The sequence below is a fragment of the Cystoisospora suis genome, assembly GCF_002600585.1.
Source record: "Cystoisospora suis strain Wien I chromosome Unknown contig_633, whole genome shotgun sequence".
NCBI classification, from domain to species: domain Eukaryota; phylum Apicomplexa; class Conoidasida; order Eucoccidiorida; family Sarcocystidae; genus Cystoisospora; species Cystoisospora suis.
The window spans coordinates 27,077-49,900 of NW_027153434.1; the positions used below are offsets into that span (position 1 = coordinate 27,077).

Below are 22,824 nucleotides of genomic sequence, written 5' to 3' on the forward strand. Positions count from 1 at the left end.
GTCTCTCTCTCTAGTTTCTTAAACAGTCAGCTTTTCTGTCTCCCCGGGCACTGTGAAGTGAAGGACGTGGCCGAAAATTGAAGGAGAGGCTTCGAGGGTCGTAGAGAGAAGAGCCCAAGCAAAGATAGCTACACCCTCTCATTTCGCAACCTGTGTGTGTGTGAGGGGAAAAGAGCGAGATGTGTGGCCGAGGAGGAAGACGACATAGGGTCTTCAGCCCTTCGCGTTTGAGGAAGCATCTTCCATCTCAAGATATATCTGTTTGTGTGGTATGCAAAAGCAAGCAGGCTGATAATGCAGCGTCTGCTTATCTAAGGAGTATAGGTTGACTGTCACGTCCAAACTGGTCACAGGTCTTCCCGTAAGTTCACGCAGCTGCGCTACTATAGACAACCGGGGTGCGTGAGTGACGATGTTTACATTTGTGTGTTCATAGAGATAGAAAAGCCAATGTGAAATTCCTTTCTTGACTTTCTACAGACAAGAGCAGAAACAAGCATGCCTTTCCATTTCTTCTGTTTGTTTTCCTGCCTAGGTCCGAATATGTGTTCTACTGCAGCTGGTCGAAGGAGTCTGCGAAGCGTCCTTCTTATGCCGGACAGATGTCGGGAACCTATGTAAACGCACCCTCAATTCAAATGGCAGCCCTGACCAAGAAGGGGAGTGTCATATCCGTAGTAGTAGTAGCACACACGAGACAGAAGATGATGAGTACGACACCTCGTGTTCTTCCGGGCGACAAAGACGAGGATCGAACAGCTCAGGTGGCTCGTGTTCATCTTGTTCGTCATATACCGGTTCTTCCCTTGTCCGTCATCCAACAGAACCGTCTTCTTCCTCGAGATACCCTTGCCCTCTGCACGAGCCAAAGCGACGACCTTCTCTGCGGTCTTGCTCGTCTTCTCGTTCTTCTTCCTCTCTTGCTGATCGTCAGAAAGGGAGAATGGCAATAAATTCTTCCTTGGGCGAGGGGAACTTTGTGGAAGAGGAGGCCGCGGAACCGTCTCCGATGCATAGGTGCGGTACCATCCTCTTTTGTCGGGAGCATGATGAGAATCTAAGAAAAACCTACAGTGGCGATACAGAAAGGAGAACGAACGAAATGTCAGCAGAGGAAGCCAGCTCGAACCGAAGGACGCCAGTGCATCAGGCCTCTCAGTCTACGGGGAGGCCACGTCGACGGTCGGGTGAAAAACGCCATCCCAGCACTGAGTGTCTTGACACGCTGGAAGATCAGTCACTCTCGGCGACACAGGGACCCGATCACGGTGATGAGGATGACCAGGGTTCGGACGTTTCGAGTACGGATATGAACGAATCCTTTCCTCATCAGAAGGCTGCAGCGAGAAAGGAGCTCTACGGAGAAGTTGTCCTTGGCTTCTGCCTAGCTCCTCGGGAATTGATCGAAGGAGGAAGTGTTGGCCCAGGTGTTCCTCTTCTGTTTCGTGCAGAGTACACGCCTCCACCAGATCTGTCCCCGTCTGTGTGGGATGAGAGAGTATCAGACGACAAAGACGAAGAAGATAGGGGGGGATCGTTCCCCTCGCTCTCCGGAATGCAAGACAGTGTGATCGTCTCTCCGGAGACGGAGGTGTACCCTTCCCGAGAAGGGGCGCGGAAAGAGGAGGAGGGGGAGATTAAAGGCGGAGATGATCTCGAATTTGAAATAGACAGGGAGAGGGTGGAGAGTAAAGAACAGTTTACGAATGAGGGCCTTGCCTTAGAAACGGAGGAATCAGAGGATCTCGATGTTGGAAGTCCTGTAGAGGGGAAGAAACACAGAGTGCAAGCTTCTTCGCCAAAGGATTTGGTTACACATTTTACAGACACTTTGCTGACGGAGTCTCCTCGGGTTCCAGATGAACGGTGTGAAACCCCAGAAGCGAAGATTGATACAAGCGGTTTGGGTGACCAACGCTCACCCCAGCCCGTACCTTTCACGGGGAATGGTTCAGAAAGCAGCAAAGAAATAGATCAAGGAGATGTGTCTTCTTCATTCAGGTGGAGGAAGAAGTCTGGTGCACTTACAGCCCGCGAGACTGTTACTGAAGAGGCTTCAAAGAAAGAAGAAGCCCCCAGAAGGTGCGCGTCACACCCTCATCACCAGCCAGCCGTTCGTTTCCAGATTCCTCCCTCTTCGGCGGCAATAGAGGGAGATGAGGGCGGGCAGAAAGACGTCTCTGTCCGTTCCGATGGGCTTTCCCAATGGAAAGGCTATACAGGGAAAGCCGCTTTCCCTCTTGATGGAGATAGGAGAAAGGCGTCGTCCTTTTCTTTCGCTGGAGATGCAAATTCGAAGCTAGAGCCTTCGTTCTGTCCTCTCTGTCACTGTGAGACTGTTGACCCCCCAGGAAAAGGATGCTCGTGTATGGAAACTCCAAGTGGAGCTCGAATCTCGCAGCCTTTTGTCGAGGGATTTCCATCCAAGAGTACAACGTTACGTTTCTCACGTCCTTGTGTACTGGTTTCTGCCGATTTGAATGTTGAGGGCCTGGAGTCTCTAATGGCCGTTGATGGCGTCATTGCATGCGTTCAGCAGGAAATTGAAGAACCGAACCTCCGCCGTCCCTCAGGCTTCAGTCAGAATCAGATGACTACTCCCCCTCCGAGCTTGCGGCTTATCCCTTCGAAATCACAGCAGAGTCGTGGAGATTCCGCCGCCGTGCTTGGAGGAGTGGTTCGTGGGGGCGGTAGCGTGCCCAGGGATGGTATATTTTACTTGGCAGCTCGTCCTCGTGGTGAGGTAGACGATGGAACGCTACCGGGTGGGGGAGCAGCTACCCCCGGTCTGCGTGTCGTCGGGACAGCAGTACCAGGAGGAAGAAGAAAAGGCACACCACTTGGCTCTGGAGGGGCATCGGCACCTGTTGTCCCAGCTGTAGGTTGGCTTTCGTACTCGGGAGGTATGACTCCAGGAGGGAGAGCGAAGACATGTTTCTCAGGGGGAGAAAGAACTGGAGGTTTGTTGTTACGGCCACCCGGCGGCGTAGGAGATCATCGAGGCGTTGCTATTGAGTCGGGAGTTGTAACGCCTCTCACAGGAGGATCAATCCCACGTAGACACCGATTAGAGTATCACAGAGAGAAGTGGTTAATGGATAGCGAGTGGCGTGAACGACACCTACTGGAGGCGGCCGCAACAGCTGTTGAGGCGGAAAGGGCTCTTGGTTTTCCGCAGATTGTTTGTGGTATGTGGGTCAAGCCTTGTATTGGAGATGGCAACAGCAGTCCCGCGGAGGAACCCGAGGACGGGGACAACGAGGCTCTCGTTGTCCTTAGCTCTCGATGTGTGCCTGTTGTCGAGGGCTGTGAGGAGGACTCGTCTTTATTAGGAGGCAGCAGGACAATATAGAGTCGGTACCACGGTGGCGGGGTCTAAGCCGGTGAGATATGCGTTGAGAAAGGGCTCACGGCTGAAGAGGTAGGACAACGAGACGGAATGGTGGTGACAGTGAACAACACCAAGCCGGAAACGTTAGACACATGAATGGAGAGAAGGAATTTGAGGCCAACATGGGGAAGGAACAGAACAGATCAGGCAGAGAAAGGATAAGCTGAAGGAATGAAAAGGCCTGCAGTGTAGATGTGATGACAATAGGGATGCTCCTGCTAAATGACAGTAGAGCGTCCTGCACGAAGTGATCCTGCACATTGCAGGCACAACAAAGTTCTTGTGAATGGAATTTTTGTATCAGCTTTTCAATCGTATGGATTCGGCGGCACGCTCTGCCTTGGTTTCATGGTGGTGGCGTCTCAGTCAGTAAATTGTTGAGCGAGTCGATGCCGTCACAGAACACGCAGTTTTGAGCGACTCGATGACGTCATCGGCCGATCATGGTCTCGTGACCGTATCCACTCGGTAATAGTTCCATAGTATTTTGCTTAATGGTATGCGTGCAAGCAGGCATCTGACAGTGACTGGGTGCGAATACTACGTTTTCGGCGGGTATATCTCAAATGCTATGCGAGGAAGCAAGCAAGGGCTTGGATGCACCCCCCCGGCAAATTTTTTTTTTCTCGACTTTTTTTCTGGCCTTCACGCACACGGCAGGTTGTGTTGAGCTCTTTCACTTCGGATAGTAGTAGGTGTGGCTTCCTCTTCCTACAAATGGGTCCGTATAGGGCAATGGCGCACGCATTGGGTAGGCGGGATCGGAGAAGGTTACGCCGGAATCCAGTTCAAACCGTCCGCGTCCGACTTTGTTTTTCCGTCCCATTTTCAGTTTGTTTCTACGAAAAGTTGGCACTTAACTGGTGGTTATACAACTGTACGTGTTGACCGGGTGCCAACACGTGGTGTCACAATCAGCATCAAAGCACGAATGTTCTCTCTAAAAGAATCCCGGCGGCTGCCACCAGGTAACAAAGGGCGATTGACTCCGCGGAAGAACTTGCTTGGCCGTTGTAGGGGAAATCCGCCTGCTTAGAAACCTCGACTGGCGTGTACACTGAAGACCGCAACGACACAATAGAAGAGAGATAGGGGACACGGCCGCCGAGGCTCACAAGAGAAAGAACATGCCTACTGAGTGCTTCTGCATGTGAAGCTGCAAGCTGAGTCACGGTTTGGATCCAGGAAACTCAGGACAACATCGACACGGTGCTTCTCGACTTTCGGAGTGTTGGGTTAGTGCATACGCACGCGCAGATGCAAGCAAGTTAAATCACGCGGGGAGAAGCTTAAACTGTAACTCCGTAAAGGACCAAAGGCACCGAGGATCCTCCACTCCGTCGAGTCGGGCATGCTGGCGTGCTGAAAGAAACATGGAAAAGCAGGAGGCCCAATGGTTCTCGGCCACACGAAACTGCCGTGTGTGGCTTTGTTTGTGTACATCAAAGCAGCACGTGGCCCAGTGGTCACGTCGGTATCATCTGTACAGCCGGGGGCCTTCTTCTGTTCTGGTCAGTCTCCGGCTGCTTGAGTTGCCCCGTCACGACATCCGGCCTGCCATAATTGCTTACGCGGCAGCTGCTTGAAAACAGGGCGTCGACTGCCCCCGTGAACATCCTGCCTCCCGTACAGTAGAAGCTGTTCAGTTTGCAGATCGCCCGGCCCGCTCGTCCCATGTGTATGTCTGAAGGTTGTTTTCGTGTGTATGTCTGAAGGTAGTCGCTGGTTTTCGTGGTGCGACAACTGGCGCCGTCGTGGATGGGCCGGTGCTAGACCGCGAAAGCTCCAGTGTCTCTGTCCGATGTGGTTCGCGATTCTCGATACGCACGACCAGCGCATGCAACCAGATATCGATGTCGCTGACAAGGGAGTTGCAGCGATACTCTCGCTTTGGTCAAGGAGTTTCAGCCGCATTGTCTTACTCCCGTGAGTACTTATCAAATTGTCACCATGCTGTAGGGACCCGTGGAACTTTTCGGAATTTCCTCCACTGCGCTCGGCAGTGTGTGTGGCGTCATATGCGGTTTGCACACTGCGTGTAAACAATCAGAAGACGACAGACTGCAACACTCGAGTCTTTTGCCGGACGGCTTTGAAGGTGATGTGCTGGCGTCGAGCCGTATAACCAGCCAATGGTAGGTTGAGGAGACATCGGTGCTTACAACGTCAACCGGGCGCCGTGCCTTAACGAGAGTACGAACATACCCTCCTTCCTTGTGGTAGTGTTCTGCTCCCGCATCAGATGCGGTGTTTCTTTTGTGACAAGTGAGCCTCTTGTCAAGCAGATGGAGGACGAAGGCACACAAACCATGGTGACAACCCTCCGCATCGACGTCCTTCGAGAAGAAACTACTCCACCAGTTGGAGGCACACCATCTCTTGTCCACGACTGCAGCCTAAAGAACCTCTATTTCTGGAAACTTGCCTACCTTCTCCGCGTGGCGCTGAATGGGTGACTCCATGCCCCCAAAAATCCTACCTCTCCCATTTTCTCGCTTCAGTTCTACCTCCCTCCAGACGCCTTGGGTTGTGACCTCCGTGTTTTCGACGGGGGTTCATTTGCCAGTTCTTCCGCAGTTTATCCGGGTAGAAATGGCACTTGCACGGCTCCTCAAGGGCCCGGCAGCTGCTGGGCCTCGCGGGAGGAGACGAGACGGGGGAAGGGGAAGACATCCAGTCTCACTCACTGTAAAAGTAGGGACCGACTGTTTGGATGGAGAGGTGCTACCGTGCGCTTGTCTTTTGTCCTCCTTTCAGTCCTCGCAGAATCTTTCACGATTCCGGTGTTTCTTTCCCGTACACGGCTCCGGCGTCCCTCAACCTAAGCTTGCATCGCTGCCCTGTTGTAGCGGCGTGAGTGCCTCAGTTTCTCCCGTTTTCTATAAAGCAGCTGCTGGCCCGTCAACTGGGCCGCACTGTTGCTCCTTCGGGTCGTGTGTCCCTCCTCTACGCGTGCGAAAGTCTCGACACACGTGCAATAGGTGTCCCACAGTCCCCACTTCCTCTCCTTCTTTAACCTCTTCTGCTACGTCTCCTCTGACATCTACTGCCGCTCTTTGCCCTTCAGTCTTCTCCGGGCACAACCGTGTGTGCTCATCCAGGTATTCTACCAGTCTCTCTGTCGCCTGTTGTTGTCCCTCTTCCCCCGCCTCGCAGCAGCAGTACCCCTTTGCTGCATTGTCGTTCCGGCCCTTCCTTCGTTGTTGGCAGCACGGCGCCTTCCGTTCTGTCAGCTCATCTCGATTGTCCGCCTCGCCACTTGCTTCCCGCTCCGTAGAGCAGAGTCTCCGTAGAGACAAAGAAGAATCAGAAATTCATAAGGCAAGTCTGCGGTTCGAACAGGGATTCGAAGAAACCGAACTCGGTCAAGATGAATATGGATCGCATTCCGATTCTCCGGCGTCATACGTCTTCAGGGTTAAGGAGGCGCAGGCGTCTACCGCTGAAGCCAAGAGGAGAGAAGAGAGTGTCTTGCGGAAAAGTCCGAAAATCAGGTAATCTCCAGGACGGACACGAGGGTACACGGACAGAGAAGCTTCTCTTCAGTATAGACTGCATTACAACGCAACTCGTTTAGTGGAACGAGGAGGCCACTCCGCGTCGATCGGATATGAGAGAGATACATACAAAAGTACGGTCAGAGACACACACACACACACAACGTCTACCTCGCTTATCACGAACACCATTAGACGTCTTAGTTCATGCTTGTGCATGAGTCTAAGATGTCTAACGGAGTTCTGTTGGAGTAAGCAATCCCTGAGTCAGCGGATCGTTAGTTTCTCTGCATAGCAAAGAGAACGCCCCCCCAGTCGTTTCTGCAGCTGTCTGTTCGGACCCATTCTACCTTTTAGACGAAGGACGAGCGAAGGAGTGGGCGGGAGCATAGTCATCTAACAGTCCCTCACAGAGCACTCTCAAAGAAGGTAATGTGAAGGACGCCTTAGTCACGGTGTGAGAGAGAAAGAGGGCTTAGCGTGGAGCGCTGAGGTTTGTGTTTCTCATCCGGTATTCCCCCCTTTTGTGTTATCATCCTTCCTAGTCTTGAGTGGCCCAGGCGGGGTAGCCGACATGAGTTCATATGGCAGTACCCGAATATATGCCACATACTTGTATTACACGCAGCTACAATCTACAGTGGTATGTTTTTCTTAAAGCTCTACCCCGGGTTTCTCCCGAGTAGTCAAGCTCACACGCGAGTACTCTCTGAGTCCACTGATTTCCTGAATGGAATTTGCCAGAATGCTTCGCTGTGTGTCTGGTAAAAACAAGGGACAGGGTTTACCCGGCTCAGCCCATCGCTTTGGCGGCGCGTGCAAACCGCCTCTGTCCTGGGTAGCATGGCAGACAGAATAACCAAGGCAGGTAGCTTGGAGACCTGCGTGTTGATAGACGTAGAATCTGGCTTACAAAGACTCTCTTAAGGCGACGGACACCGTCACTTCTTATCCTCACTTGTTGTGCAGAAGGGCGGCCGGATACTTCCTTCCAGGAGAAGCAGGAGATGTTTCTGCCGGAGACCCTGCAGCCGCAGATTCTCGGAAAGTAAAGAATCGATTCAGCCGCTTCAGCTTTGAGGGCCTGGAAGTAGACAGGGGGCCGTACGCCAAGTCGCTCTGGGAGGAATTGAAAGAGCAGGAGACTCGCGCAAAACAGAATCGCGAAATCCGAGCTGCTCGACACACAGCAAAAGTCCTGAGCTTGGGTGCTCGCTCAGCTGCAGCAGAGGCTGAAGATAGTTTGCGTAGACAACTAGCCGAAGCTGGAGGATGGGAGAATAAAGCTGAGATGGAGAGGGCACTGCGTCGCGAGGAAAAAGATGTTAAAGCGAAGGAGAAGGTCAAGTTACAGGTAGTGGTGGAAAAACGTGGGGCTGAGGCCGTGGCGAAGGTCAGGTATGCAGGTGAGGAGGAGAGACTCACGGAACTGCGCGGCCCGAAGACGAGGGAGTCTAGCACAGCAGGACAAACGATAGAGAGCAGAAGGAGAAGGCCCGAAAGCCGAGACTGTCACAGGACATACGAACCTGGGGCCTACCGAGTGAGAAGGGGAAGAGGAATAAGCGGTCGTGAGGAGTGTGCAGGATTGCAGGCGAAGGCGGATGCAGTCGCTGCACGGGAAGCATCTATGGGGGGACATGAGGAAAAAGTCCAGTGGCTGATCAACCTACAGGAGAGAGAAGGTGTGGGTGGGGGGATTCAGGCGATTCTGAGACCGGAGGAAAACGAAACAGAAGAGAGAAAACCGGACAGAACGTCTGCGGGGCCAAGGGAGGAGACAGGCACGCAGAAAACCGGTAGGAAAAGGCGCAACAGGGGGCGCCTGGGAAAGTTCGAGAAAGACGGCCTGGCAGAAGGAAGTACGGCAGGAGACTCTTTGGAGGACAATTCAGCTGGTGACACTTCCGAAGAAGGGAGGCAAATTGACGGCCAGCTCCTGTCAGCAGAAGGCGGAGATGCCACGCTTCACAGCGCGTTGCCTGCATCGTCAATGAAAGCCGGTCCAAAAGAGTGTGACCAGCTGGCTAAGTCCGTAAAACCCGTCGCATGTCTTGAGCGAAAACGGCGCTTGAAAGAGGAAGCAGAGCATCTTGACGCATCGCAACCCGACCAGCTGATCGAAGAGACATTCAAAATAAAGAACGAAACATGGTCTCGCCTGTCACCCCAGCAACTTCAGGTACAAACCCAGCTTGTGCGCGCGCGGTCCGTTGGCCAGGTTCTCTTTGCTGTCGACCTTTCTACTGAGCAAGTCCCTGATTCGTCAACTGTCTTTTCTTCAGCTCCCTTTCCCCCTTCTTTTCCAGGAAGTTCCTCGTCCTCTGCCGCAGCTTCCCGACATGGCCTTTCTAGGTCGAGGGAGGATGCGCCCCTGATTGATGATATATCAGAACCATCACTCACGGCGCCCTCTTGTGTTTCTCCATCTCTCCCCCTCTCTTTCTCTTCGTGTCTGTCTCCGTCGCCTGCTCCCGGGTCGTCTCCGTCTTCGCCCTCCTCTGCGGTTCTGCCTGCGAACCTAAGCCCTATCAACATTGCGACTGCTATCCATCGCCTTGGACGTTTATCGACGCCTTATCAAGCCAGCGTGTTAAGAAAGGATCCCCGGTTCATTCTTCTCGTCAGCGCGGCAGAGACGGCTCTCCCCAATCTTGACTGTGTGGGTCTCTGCAGTATTTTTTGGGGGCTTGTCCGTCTGGAGATGGCGCCTCAATGGCTGCCTACTCTCATTCAGCGGCTAACTGCAACTGTCCCGGATATGACTCACACTCAGCTATCGTGCGCCTTATATTGTCTTAGCAAGATGACGTTCCCTGTTCGCCAGAGTATGGCGCTTCAAGCTGCACTCGTCGAGGCTCTCAAAGTGTCGCAGTGTCTCCCCCTCACGCCGGCCGAGGCAGCGGTAAGGCCTCTACTAGCACTCTTGTGTACACAGGACGATCTTTGGCGTGTTTCCGTATAGGTGTAGCAGGCGGGTGTCTGTACATTTCACCGTAGATACCATTGTCGTTATAACAGGGCGACAGTAGATGTGGTCGTAGGTTCTGGGAAACTGTAGGGACTCGATCTGTTCGCGCACTGCCCGTTCAAGAAACCTTCTGCAGCCGCGGCAGCCGAGCGACCGGCGTTTAGGTAATGAAACAAGTGCGGCGCTGAATGCACCACGGCTTGTCGCGTAGAACTGCAGCCAGGACCTGGCTGAAGTTCTACACGTTTAGATATTTCATCAGTGACCTAGTGCGTAAGCTACCGCAGTAGCATTCACCCATCAGATGCGTGGGCGTGGATTTTCAAGTTCCAGGCTACCCCGATTGTCGGGAGGAGCCATCCCAGAAAACTCGGATAAAGGGGGGATGTAAACAACAGAAGTGTGCGGGCGATTTGGAGAAGCTGAAGCATTTGTCTCGCCTACTACTCTCACCTGACCCTGCGTTCTCCGTCATTTGGCTGAGATCCGAGCGGCAGGCCTGTCCTTAGTGCTTGTAGAAGCCTTGCAGAATGGACCCGTGAGAGGCTCTCAAAACTTGTCGTGGTGTTTAGTGTTGAGCTGGGGCACCGACCGCGATACCGTTGTGCTATCTGACCGGACATCCCGTGATGAAAAATTAGTCCAGGTACCTTAGCTTGATGTAACTCCGAGTTATCCTCACATTCTGTGTGAAGTGCAAGCATGGAAAGTATTTGAGGTGACTGGTAGGTCGGGGGCGAGCACTACATGTGCATTCTGGTCTTGTTTTTTGTGAAGACGGTCCCCGAGCCCTGATGGCGTATTGCAAGTCAGGTTGCACGTGTGCCTCGTCAGAGTTGTGGGCATGCCCCGTCGGCTCTCCTCTGCGTTTTATACGTCGAGGGAGTGCGGCTTTGTTGCTCTGCAGGAGGCAGATCAGAGCGACGTCGTCGAGAACAGAACGGACAAGGGTGTGCGGACGAATATCCCTGGCACAGTGGCATGCATATGCGGGTCTTTAGCGCGCCTGAAGGTGAACGACGCAGGGCTCTTCGGGCTTCTGGCCGCTCAAGTCCGTGGATCCATGGAGACGCTAACTGGAGGAGAGCTAGCGACTGTCGCGTGGGCCTTCGGCACAATGGGCTTTGTCGACCGAGCGCTGTTCAGGGATATACGGCGGCGGTTCGAGAGCCGGATTGAGCACTGTGCTGTCCACGAGATTGTATCGATTGCATGGTCTTTCGCGCGTCTGGGGCAAGCTGATGAAGAGTTCCTGCGCTACACAGTTGCTCCCGCAGTTAGGACATTTATCACAGATCTCACGACGAGGCAGCTGAGTCTCCTTGCTTGGGCTTACGCTGAAGTTGGTAGGTTCCTGACTAATTTCTTACATGGACTCCGTCTGTCGGGGTATGAACGTGGGAGAGCATGAGTCCAGGCAGGTGTATTGGATTATGGTGTTGCAGCAATCCTGAAGCCTTAGAAGAACGGTCGCGTCGGTAATTCAGGAGACAAGCAGCACACAGGAATCAACCTGATAGCATGAGGTGATCTGTGGCTGCAGGCGGACATCTATCTAGGCAGACGCGGACGCTCGTCATATCTGGCACAAGTGTGCATGTTATAGACTCGCCTGGGCTCGTTTCTTGGGGTTGTGTGGGGATCCTTAGAAATCTTTTAGATCAGCTAGTATGTACTGCGGCCGGCCAGGTTTTCAAAGCGTTTCCCCACTTAATGATGGAGGTGCTCGGCGGCAATATACTTGCCGGCTTACTTCGCAGGCTGTCGGCTCCCACCCGAACGCGTCTCCGTAGCATTCCCGATCACTGCCAACAAATGTAAATTCAAAGGCTTTTTCATCTCCCTTCGCGTTTCCAAACTCAGATGGCCAAAACCACAGCCTGCGGAACACCCTTTTTCCTGACGTCAGTGTCCCGTTTTTTACAGCGTGCGTCACTGATCGGAGTACAGAATAGAGAAGCAGGTCACCCAAGCCGTATCATCATAGTGACCGAGCAAGGGAGGATTGAATATCTTGTAGACGCTGCAGTTTATAGGCTGGTGTTGAGCGAGAAGTTTCTACTGAAGCGGTCTTTGGTGGATGCGACATTTCTTTGTACGACAGCCCATTACCACACAGTTGCCTGTCTCTGCGTGCTGCGATACAGGCGTGGCAGACCGCGACTTCTTTGCAGACCTTTCTTTTGCAATGCTTCCAAAAGCCAAGAGTTTCACCGCTCACGACGTCATGCTGGTGGTCCCCGCATTTGCGCAGCTGGGGTTTGCGAATCGGGAACTCTTCCGAGCTCTGCAGAAACGGACTGTAGAACTTCTTTTCTCTTTCTCTCCTCTCCAATTGTCCCGCGCCCTGTACGGCTTTGGCTTGGCCGCGACAGTTGCCCCTGATCCGCGGTTTTTCCACGCCTGCTGCGGTATGGTAGAAAAACGGCTACACGCTCTTTACCCTCAGAATGTCACACACATCCTGGTCGGTCTTTCTGAGGCGGAGTACCTGTCTCATCCCGTCGTCGATTCTCTTCTGTCCTTGACTGGAAGACTTGTTCCCCGGCTTTTTGCTGAAGACTGTGTTCAGATTCTTTACGTCATGGGGAAACTCCCTCCTCATCGGCGGCAGGCTGGTTTGGTCCCGCTGCTACAACAGCAGCTCCGAAATAAGGTCCGAGTGTTTTGGTCATTGGATAGCGCATCAATCTGCGATTTGTTCGAAGCCTTGCAGACTTTAGGGCTGCCCGATGAGCAACTCCTGCACATGACTATGCGACGCCTCGCCAGCGTCGTTGAAGCATCCTCGATGCGGGAATTCCTGCGTACCTTAGGGTGTCTCGCTAATCTCTCGGCGATCAATAGGCTTCTCGTGAGGACTCACATCCATCGGAGACTGAAAGTCCAGAAAGCCATCAGTGAGAAACTGGCAGGTCTAGCCGGCTCAGTAGGCAGGGAAACTTCAGATAGGCACGGACGACGGAGGGGTGCAGCCGACATCCAGTCCAGGATTGTGGTGCTTCACGCTTGCGGCAAGCTTGGCTACCAGGACGAGAACGTTGCCAGGTGAGGCATGCGAATGAGGACTCCTTCTGCATATCGTACGCTGAAGCGCCAGGGGGGATCCAGCGGGGTAATCCTTCGCGGTAGAAGCATCTGTTATTTGACGAAGCAGCCGCAACGGTTGTGATACAGAAACGTAAACCGGGCAGCCCTTCAGTAGCGGCTTAGGTACTGCAGCAGTGCTGCATTTTCGGCATACGACGGCTCCACGCCCCTGTGCACTGCCAGCATAGGTACAGGTGCTAATCTCGGGGACTCAGTCTTTTCGATACACTAAGCATTAACCCAGCTTCTCGAGAATTGCATGAGTTCTTGCAGACTACGCGGTCTAGCGCTGGTTTCCGGAAGGCATCATATCTTACTTTTGCGGCGTCTCGTATATTTTTTTTTCCAGTCAAGGGAAGGCACGACAACTGTAGCTGCTGTCTGTGTCCGGGCAAAGCGTCGCGTCTCCGGTGCTAAGTTGTTATGATTTCCACTTTCCACGTGACGTAACAAGCACTGCTTGAATCCTTCGCAGTGAAATCTGAAGCGTTTTGATAGGAAGCGCAGAGTTGGGTGGTCGGTCACGATAGTAGAATGAACAGATGCATGCAGGATGCAATACTTACTTTCTTCAGACGCGCGTGTGCCTCACATCTCGTGTGTATCTGGCTTTTGTCAAAGCGAGTCTGTCCTAAATTTGCAGGCTATACGATCAGGTCCAGCAAGCGCTAGAAGCAGAGGGCGAAATTCTCTCTCTTTCTGCTCTTTGTCATCTGATTTGGGCCATGGCCGAGGTAGGGAGCACCCAACAATGCGAGACTGCAGCATGGAGGCGTTGTCGTGGGCCCGACTCAATCTGAATGGTGGAAGAGAGTAGCCGCGAAGGCTGGATATACTCAGGTTTTTGTAGAGGCCATATCTGGTGTGCACCGTCAGACATTCACCAACAAGAAATCAAATTTCCACCTGGGAGAGGTCACAGCCACTGGGCTTGCTGTTATTTTGCTTGCATCCTTCCCCCAGACAAATGTCAAAATCAACTGGACTCGAAGTCTCCTCCGCTATATGCTTCACCGCCGGTATTCAAGCGCGTCGTCGTCAACTCCGCCTCTCCTGGAGATAATGGAAGATCGCGAAGCGTACGCAAATCACCACGGACTAGGGCCGTATACCGGGGGAGAGGTGTTTCCTTGCGTCTGGTCTCGGCTTGCGGGCATCCAAGGACGCTCCGCAGCTGATGCAAAGGAGATGCTTTGTCTGTCAGAAAGAGGCGGAGAAAGAGAAGCCGAAGACGCCGACGGACATAGTTCCAACTTACGTCTTGAAGAGCACACCCACACGATGTCAACTCAGCACCAGCGGCTGATGCCCGGGTGTTCCGCAGAGAAGGACACCCAGGAAGACGAGGTGTTCGAAAGAGATGAAAGAGAGAGAAGGAAGACCGAGCTTGGGGAAGCTCTGCTCAAGGTGGCGTTTGCGGCTGTTGTTCTTGGCGAAGAGGAGTTTATTGTACCTCTCCTTGAAGAAACTGCTGCGTAGGTCATTTTTTGATACACACGAAGCGTGTGCAGGGGCCGTTTTTCTGCTCACGTATGTGACTTACGCTGTCTCTGAGAGAGGCAGGTGGCCCTACCTGCAGTGGATGGAAAGGACAGTCACAGAGAGGGGACTTCGTATGCGGTAGAGGCGCTGAAACGAATGCACGTCCAGCTGGTGGCAACGAAGTTTAGATCACAGAGTTCACGCAGGCGCTTTCGGAGAGATAAGGTGTCTGGAAGAAGGAGTGTACAAAGGCCCTACCGAAAGTGCTGAGCCGGCCGTGGGGTGGGGAAGGCGTTCGAAGGTACTCAGCGGCGGTGGCAGACCGAGGGAAAAAAAAAGCTTGTTTAGTAGAGGGATTTGGATAGCCCGTGGTCCGTGGGTATTTCAGCTGTACGAGATCTGCTGAAGGATAGAAGCTCATGGTTTCTGGCGACAGACTTCTTTCTGCCGGCGTCACCACGCCCGTGTGGAAGGGCCTGGGTCCTGCTAAGTTATCCGTATATCCGTTGGTGCCATCTCGAAGGTGCATGCACCTTCGACTTTTCTTGTGGCTACAAAGATACGTGAGGAAGTTATTAAGCAGTGCCCTCCTCCCAGCAAACAACGTGACGAAATAATTCAAGCTTTCCTTCGTGACCAACGGAGCTGGTTTGCTGCCGAGATCGAACCAAGAGGCACAGCTGGGCCGTGCACTCCGGAAGCAAGTCTGTCTGCGTGCGCTCTCCCCGACGGAGTAAGCGAGCGATTCCGTCCATCGACGGCACCATATTCCCCAGCAAATGAAACACTGTAGTGCTTTCCTCCCCCTTAGCTTGCTTTTTTGAGCTACTTGGCCTTGTGTCCCTTTTTCTCAGGCTGCTGAATGGAGCGCTACCTGCGGATCTGCTGAATGCGCAGCAGGTGTGCCTGCATGTGCAAGACTTGATGGTTCCAGCACCACCTTACATTTCTCCTGCATTGCGAGAGTGGATGGAGACTGTTTTAGCCGCGCCTCGCTTTGACGTCTTCCACGAGAACACCCAGAAGTTCCGCACAAACGACGCTCGGCTGCGCGTCAAAGATTTTAACTACGACAACTGGATAACTGAGCCCCTTGTCCAGGTATCTACGCGAGCAGCAGGGGATGCTTTTTGGTTGCTGTACCATCCGTTCCCAGCCGTGTAGGTTCCGTTCGTCACAGCTCAGGGAAATGTTTTCGTCGGGGTACTTCAGCATGCTGTTGGCCGTGCTGGCTACGTGGCTCACGTGTTACATATGACTCAATCCCAGTGCAGACGCACTCACTTGTCTAGGCCGTCGAGTGTTTCAGTAGCGTGGTGGCTTTCACGGGCGAGTTCGCATGGCAAGGTTACAATGAGTTGAGATGACCGAGTCAGCTTTAGCCTACCTTCAGTACGGAGCTAGTGCTCACTTCGTGTATGTTGAGCGCTGACGCAGCATCATTAGGCTCTAGGCTTGCGGGGCCCCCATGCGGGAGTTCTCGACTCACTTGTAGTCTTTATCGCAACCTAGAGGTGGATGTGCGGGTACTGTCATGTCTTGCAGATGAGAATTCCTCACAAGAAAACTTTTGTCATGCGGAATATCTACCGTGTCAGTGCCGCCTTTCCACTGGAGAGGCATCTAATCGACGTTCTTACATTCCAGGTGTGTATCGCGGGACCGGAGTCTTACGCACGTACGGGCTTTCGCGCGGTGCATTACCCAGCGTGGTCGGCTTCGACTGCGTAATAAGTGGGCTCTTTACAGGGCTGTGAGTAGTGATGTAGAGTTCGTGATATCCAACGGAAGAGTTGCCGTGGCCCAGTGTGACTTACGCGTTTGCAGGAGAGCCTCTCGTTCTCACGTTCCAGTCTTGCCATGCCTATAGGAAAGAAATAGGCTTCAGAAGTTCCAGTGTCACACGCGCGGACCAACAAAGGTTGTCAGGTGTCCGTGTAGCATTCCATCTACCTGGGAAATGTTCACAACCCAGCAGATGTCTTAGATATCTTCATGAGAGCACTTCTATGGTGTTATTCCGAGTTAGTGTAATTCCTTGGGAGAACAACGCGTCTCTTCTGTCGTCCCCAGAGTTGAAAGGGAATGGGAATCGGGGAAACACGAGAAAGTACATCTGGTGTGAGGCGGGGGCGACGCGTATACATCGGGGTGTGTGACACGGGCACTACTACTGGCAGTGGAGGGCACGCTTGAACGGTGCTTAAGGTCGATAACAGAAGAACTGCGGGACTAACTGGGTGGTTGTAGAGATATTTCGAGATGAAGGGCCGAAATTCACGCAGCCGTGAACGCTCGAGTACGTTGAATAACTTTATCCTTCTTTTGGATTTTGTTAGATTTCATAGGTGCTGTCTAGCGGAGCACTCTGTCCTGAGTGTCTGTGCAAGACGCTTGTCTGCGGTTCCAGTTGCAGTCTCTCCCATCAAAAGTATTACTCATTGTGCCTCACATATTTCTGACAAGCGCGCATGAGTTGGTCTTGTTCTGACGGCGGGGACAGTGCTCTTCTTTTCTGCGCAGGACCTGCTCTGCCCGTCCAACCGCCCCTCTGGAACAGCTGAGTTGCGTCAGCGTCAGCTGTCACTTTTAGGTGAGAACGGCCTGCACGCCTTCGGGATAGCGCAGCGGCTACGGCGACAGAAAACAGCGAGTCCACAATCAAGAAAAGCAAGCGAGACCTCAGCAATCCTCACTACTTTATTTTGCGGCCTGCCGCCGATCACCATTCAGAGGAGGCTTTTGAGTCTAAGGAAGTCGCGGCAGGAAGACCGGTGCCGTCGGGGAGAATGATGCGCGGGCTTCGAAAACCAGCAAGTACACAACCGGTATTCAGAGCGGAGAAGGTCTCCTTTTGAGATGAACGAAACGACGCTGCTCGGACGGTGTACAGGAAAATCACCCGCCCGCTTAGGCGTTCACAGCCCGGTTGTGGCACAAATTTCGAGTTGTTCACTTGTTGAATTGGTACTGACGAACTTCCAAGACCGGATAAGATTCCCTTCATCGCTACCTCTAAGCCGCAGTTTGAAGTGATCATTCCTTGCTTCAAACTGTTTTAGAGTCGCAACTCTAGTCGGTGCTCCGGTGCCTGCTAGCACTCGCGGGGTCCAGGTGTGTATGTCTTTTCTTCAGGCTGGACTGTGCATTCAGTGCATTTGCGCTCGTTATACAACGCGCTGACGAGTGGAAATCTCCGATTTGTTGTTGCTAGCATCGCTTCGGCTGTGAGTGAAGAGGCGCTTCGGTACGTGACGTTCCGGGAGAACGAAGCAGAAAGTCGGGAGTTGACTTCACCAAAACAGCAGGTAAGCCTCACTTCAGTTAGCGAGTTACTTGACGTGAAAGAGTTGAGAATTGTACTCATTGGAGCCTGCCGGCCTACACGGTGGGTCGCCAGTGCGGTGGGGTTCGAAAAAAGCATAGGGAATTGAAGGGCAGCCTGGACAGGAGAAAGATCGTACACTCCTCTGGCCGTGGCAAATTTCTTTGCCACGGCCAGAAGTAGTTCCTCGGTCACGCCGGATGCGAGTGACTCGCAGTCCCGCAGATAGACTGTTATCGAATGCGCCTCACGACGGTAAACGGACACTAGTTTGTCAGCATAGTGGAAGCCGGTGGTGTCGGCGTGGGCACTGCACCGGTCGCTCTGGCGCCGCCAGTGGCGCTCTTTGCTCTTGATGCCATCACGACATGAGCCTGAACTGGCAAGAGCGGGCTCGGATGCCCATCGCTTCAAGTCATTGGCGTGTGAACGCTCATCCACGTTTGCTTAAGAACGGAAGGACTCCCCTGTGTCTTCAGCCGGGGGGGCAGCATGCGCTGATTGTGGTTTGGCTTCTGCGTTTCCTGGTGTGACTCAGGAGTTTGTCACGCCGCCACTTGATCTTGCAGACGACGAATCCAATCGTGAGGCCGCGCGCAGGCTCAGCGATCCATGGGGAAGTGTCAGACCGGTAGAGCATGATAGCCAGGTCCCGCCAAGGACAGGGAGCCGCCGTCGGGAGGGCGAGCTCGTGGAACCTGACGTCACTGAAAAAGCAGCAGACCGTCCTGCGATTGTAGGAGATGAGAAGGCACTGGAGCATGCATATCAGAGCCTCGGTTCTATGGAATAGACCTTCAGCTCAGATGGGACTGATCTGTCCGGCAGTACATAGTTTCTCGTCGGATGCTTGAAGGAAATCTGCCGAACGCCTGCCAAAAGTCACCTGCTAATCGTGATCGCGCTTACGCCTTTCAACCTCCTCGCCGTTGGCCCTGTAGGGGGTCGTGTTGATTTGCTGGCCTGTTTGCTGGCTACCCAGTTGCGGATGGGAGGGAAGCAATGCATCCTGCCACTTACGGGCCGGCTTTTCCCGTTAACAGGCGGCCCGTAGCACGGTTGGGGGTTTCGGACCAAATATACAAGATTTTTGCTAACCTCGAAGTCGTAGGAAATTGATATACCATGCTTTTATATAGCTCCAACAACTAGGTACATGGGTCCTATTTCTTTATACAGTTCCAGCAGTTGCGGTCAAACTATAGAAGAGCAGCATGTCCTGCTCGAAGTCGCCACTCTTGACAAACCTCAAGGGCGAGGCCTCAAGCCGGTTCTAGAAGCTGCGAACCACACCACACGGCCCGCCCAGTAGGACACTCTAGTTATCACAGTTAGGACTCCCCGTAACTACTCTCCTTCGGATACGAGTGCAGGAGTCGAATTGCCAGCCGAGCTCTACTCTCCTGCCTGAGTGCGTACAGTCCGTGGCGGGCTCATACACAGGCTGTTCCGAGGGATCCCTCTTCTCGCGTGGTAGCTTCTCTGCCGAAGAACCGCTTTGCTTCTACTGACGGCGCACTCATTCGAGACAGTTCGAGTACTAGTTCTTGTTAGGCGGGGCTTGCGAACACAACACACAGTTCACACTGAGTGGCCGTCCATACGGGCGTGTTGCAACACCACTCTCGAAAGTGTCACCACGTCTCCGCACACATTCCGAAGGTCAGGAAAAAAGACGAAACCACTCGGCTCAGCTCATGAGCTCACCCGACCTAGCATCCAGTATTTCGCCAAACCTCTCGAGCCCTTGTGCCGAAGGTCTCGATGCACGGACCCATTCAGCGGCATGTCGCAACCCCGCTACTAGCACGCAGTCACGTACTCTACACCGAAAAAGAAAGATTCACCGACAGTGTCTTGACGCAACAGTGTCGCAAACGCCACTGACCAGCGGCTGAAGCACTGTCACAAAGTGCGAAATTCTTTCGTGCCCCCCTGGCCACATCGTCAAGTACCAGGGTACCACGATTCACGCGGACATGTCCCAACGCCTCTGTGAAATGTCCGGTCCTCACATAGCGGCAAGTGATAGACGAACTTGCGAAGCAAAGGTCACAAGGATCCGCGGAATCACATCAGGAAGTGCCGAAGAGACGTTTCAGCACCCCCTGTCACTTCGCGACCGCTGACCGGCGCAAAACGCACAGGCCGCTCCCACGCTGGGCGCGGAAAATCAGAGAGACTTACTGGACAATAAACCACATGAAGCAGTAACGCAAAAACTCTCATCCTTTTTCGGAGACAGCCCACAAAGGTTCCGGAAACTCTTCCCCTCTTCGGAAGCAGCTGTCTGAACCGTCCGAGGGCCGCTCGCCAGCGGTAGTCTGCCCGCTTTCTTTGTTTTGTTTCTAACTGTGTTTCAAATAAAATAAGAGGAAGAAGTACATATATATATCAAGGAAAGAGCCCAGGAAAGAAAGTTCCTACGCCGGAACAGGCGCATTCGTGGCCGAAGGTGTTATCACCTGCCTTCGCTTTTTACGGGACGTTTACTGTCACATGTAGTACAGTAAAAGTCACGTAAAAAAGCGAAACCAGGTGATAACATCTTCGGGTCAAGAATGGGTCTGTCCCGGAATAGTTATCTATTAGCTGTGATGCAGATGGTTTATTTTGTGCTTGTTGCGAGTGGCGGAATTGGCTATATCGTGTCACCATTTCTTGTGCATGATAGTTCCGCTACAGGTACCCATGACTCTGTGTGATCATACTACTGCACTAGATACTCTAGCTTTCCTTGTTCTGGATCTCGTCGGTAATCCACAATTTCCCTATTGACTAGCTCCGCGTCTGTCCCTCGCTGTAGGAGATCCGGCTCGACTGGCCGGGGTACAATGTGCGATGAGATTCAGTAACGTGCTGAAGCACGAACACGTGAAATACCGAGTGCGTCCGCATTGTAGGTGGTGACTCTAGTCGTGCAGCTTATTCTGCTGTCATGGCTAGAAAGGTCGTAGATACCTATTTTCTGAAACTGAGGAAAATCCGTCCACCGTGAGATGCTGCTAATTCAGCCACACCTGTTGAGCTGCCTTGAATTCTACATGCCTTCTTTTCTTATCTGCATACTTCTTCTGATACACCTGTGCTTTATATATATTATCACGGCACTGCCCAAAAATGACTGCATGTCTAAGAGGCAATGTGGCAAACTGCACCGGGGTGCCTAGGCCCAATACTCAAGCTATGGGGGAGAGAGCGCATATCTGTACGCCCTCTCCCCCATAGGTGTTACCAGTAAATCAGACCAGTCTAGCGTAGTGTGACATAGTCTGTGTGAAGGTGTTCAGGGTCTAATCGTCGGGCCACATCTGTCCTCATATTCACAGAAAGCTCTATTGTAAGAAGTGTTATATAACCAAGGTAATGTCGATAGTGGTAGTGATCTCGTGCTACTTATCAGTCGAAAACTGATGTATAGTCCTATCGAGGGCAAGGACTAAGTACGACAGATAGTTGGGGAGGCATAAGAGTTGAACCCCCAGTGGTGATCGACCTTTAGCCGTAAAAGCAGGTCAAAGAGTTTTTTATAGCGACCGACAGGAAGGACGAGGAAACATACATCTTCCGGTACGGCCCTGCTGGTCTCGGCACTCGATTGTTGTGCAGTGAGGCGCGTGATCTCGCCTTTCTGGCTTACTGGAGAACTCCCCGTTCCCTCCGGTTGAAGCCTCGCCTTTCGGTGCTGGTGCGTCGACCTCCTGTCCTTGATTTCGGTCTTCAGCTTTTGTTGCTTCGCCGATAGAGAGTCCTTGGTGCCAAGAATTGACTGATGTTGCAGCGGGGTTGCGAGGATTCCTACCCTCCCCGCTGTGACGCTACACATCTTGACTTTCGGTAGGTTGGGCGTACTTGCTTCATCTCATTACGGCGTACGATCGCCATTTCGTTGAAAGTAGGCCACTGTTTCGTGGCGATCGAGGCAGGATTGCAAAATCCTGACGCTGACTCCCCCACGTTTTTCGCACCAGATGAAACCGTCGTGCAAACTGAAGTGCTTTACCCGTACCTCACTCACAAGTTGCGCGACGATTGAACGGCTGAAAGTGTCGCAGTTGTACGCACGCAGAATTGTATCACGGACTGTAGGATTAGAGACAATGTGGTGTATAGCTGCAACCTTTACTGATAGGTCTCTGTTCTCCGACGACTGTGGAATGCGTGATAACGCATCGGCGACTCTGTTTCTGCTTCCCGGTACATACTGGACTTGAAACTCATACCCCTGTAGGTAATCAAACCATCGAGAGACACGCACGTTGTCATCAGGGAATTTTGTGCGTCTCAAAAAGGTGAGTGAGTGATGGTCTGGCCTCGTGGTGAACGGTGCACATCGAAGATATGAGTGAAGCTGTTTAATGGCCCACACAACCGACAGAAGTTCTTTGTCACGGACAGAATAATTACGTTCCTGGTAGGACAAAGGGCGTGAAAGAAACGCAACCGGCTTTTCCCAAGCCTCATGCTCCTGCAATAACACAGCACCCAATGCACAAGGCATTTCTATACAGAATGCACTCTTTTCCGAAGTCCGGCAGGGACAGCACCGGTGGGCTACACAGCAACTTTCTCAGTTGCTCTACCGGACTTTGTTCGTTGGCCCCCCAGGTGAATCGCTCGTTTTTTCGTAGAAGGCGTGTAAGTGGGAGCGCGATAGATGCGAGCTGGGGCACAAACATCCTGTAATACGAAGCTACCCCGTAAACTCTCTTCACTTCCTGCTTGTCCTTCAGGGTGTCTTCAGGTTAGCTAGGGCATCTATTTTCTTTGGGTTCGGTGACAGTCCGCTTGATAGCGCGAATGCGAGAAATAACACAGATTTCCGGCAAAACTCGCACTTACGTCTACTCGCCTACAGTTTGCAATGCCGTAGTCTATCTGGCACTTCTCTTGAATGGTTCTCGTGTTCTTCTGCCTACTTGCTAAACACCATGTAATGATTCTTGGCGTCCAGAGACTACGCGTAGTCGACTTCGGCGTCCCGAAAGGGTGATATCTCGACTGGGTGTGGGCTCATCGTCTCCCATAGTTGGCTGACCCAACGTAAACTTCGTCCACCTCGAACCAA

General features: G+C 52.8%; 2 protein-coding genes across 2 annotated transcripts in view; both read left to right on the forward strand.

Moving 5' to 3' along the window:
• CSUI_001567 (uncharacterized protein) overlaps positions 1-6,885 on the forward strand; it is a 33,045-nt gene extending 26,160 nt beyond the window's left edge. Inside the window, exon 8 of the mRNA XM_068061772.1 lies at positions 536-6,885. Within this exon, the coding sequence (XP_067926251.1) occupies positions 536-3,352 (2,817 nt within the window). The 3' untranslated portion in view covers positions 3,353-6,885. The remainder of the gene's footprint in view (positions 1-535) is intronic.
• A 972-nt stretch (positions 6,886-7,857) lies between these two features.
• Positions 7,858-18,844, forward strand: CSUI_001568 (kynurenine 3-monooxygenase and-related flavoprotein monooxygenase family protein; the record flags this gene model as incomplete). The annotated part of the gene is made up of 10 exons (XM_068061773.1): positions 7,858-9,793; positions 10,767-11,205; positions 12,007-12,907; positions 13,593-13,683; positions 13,913-14,424; positions 15,286-15,532; positions 15,977-16,078; positions 16,955-17,024; positions 17,567-17,739; positions 18,295-18,844. Coding segments are annotated over 10 exons (4,725 nt in total), but the record flags the coding sequence as incomplete, so codon positions are not given.
• Positions 18,845-22,824: the final 3,980 nt, after the last annotated feature.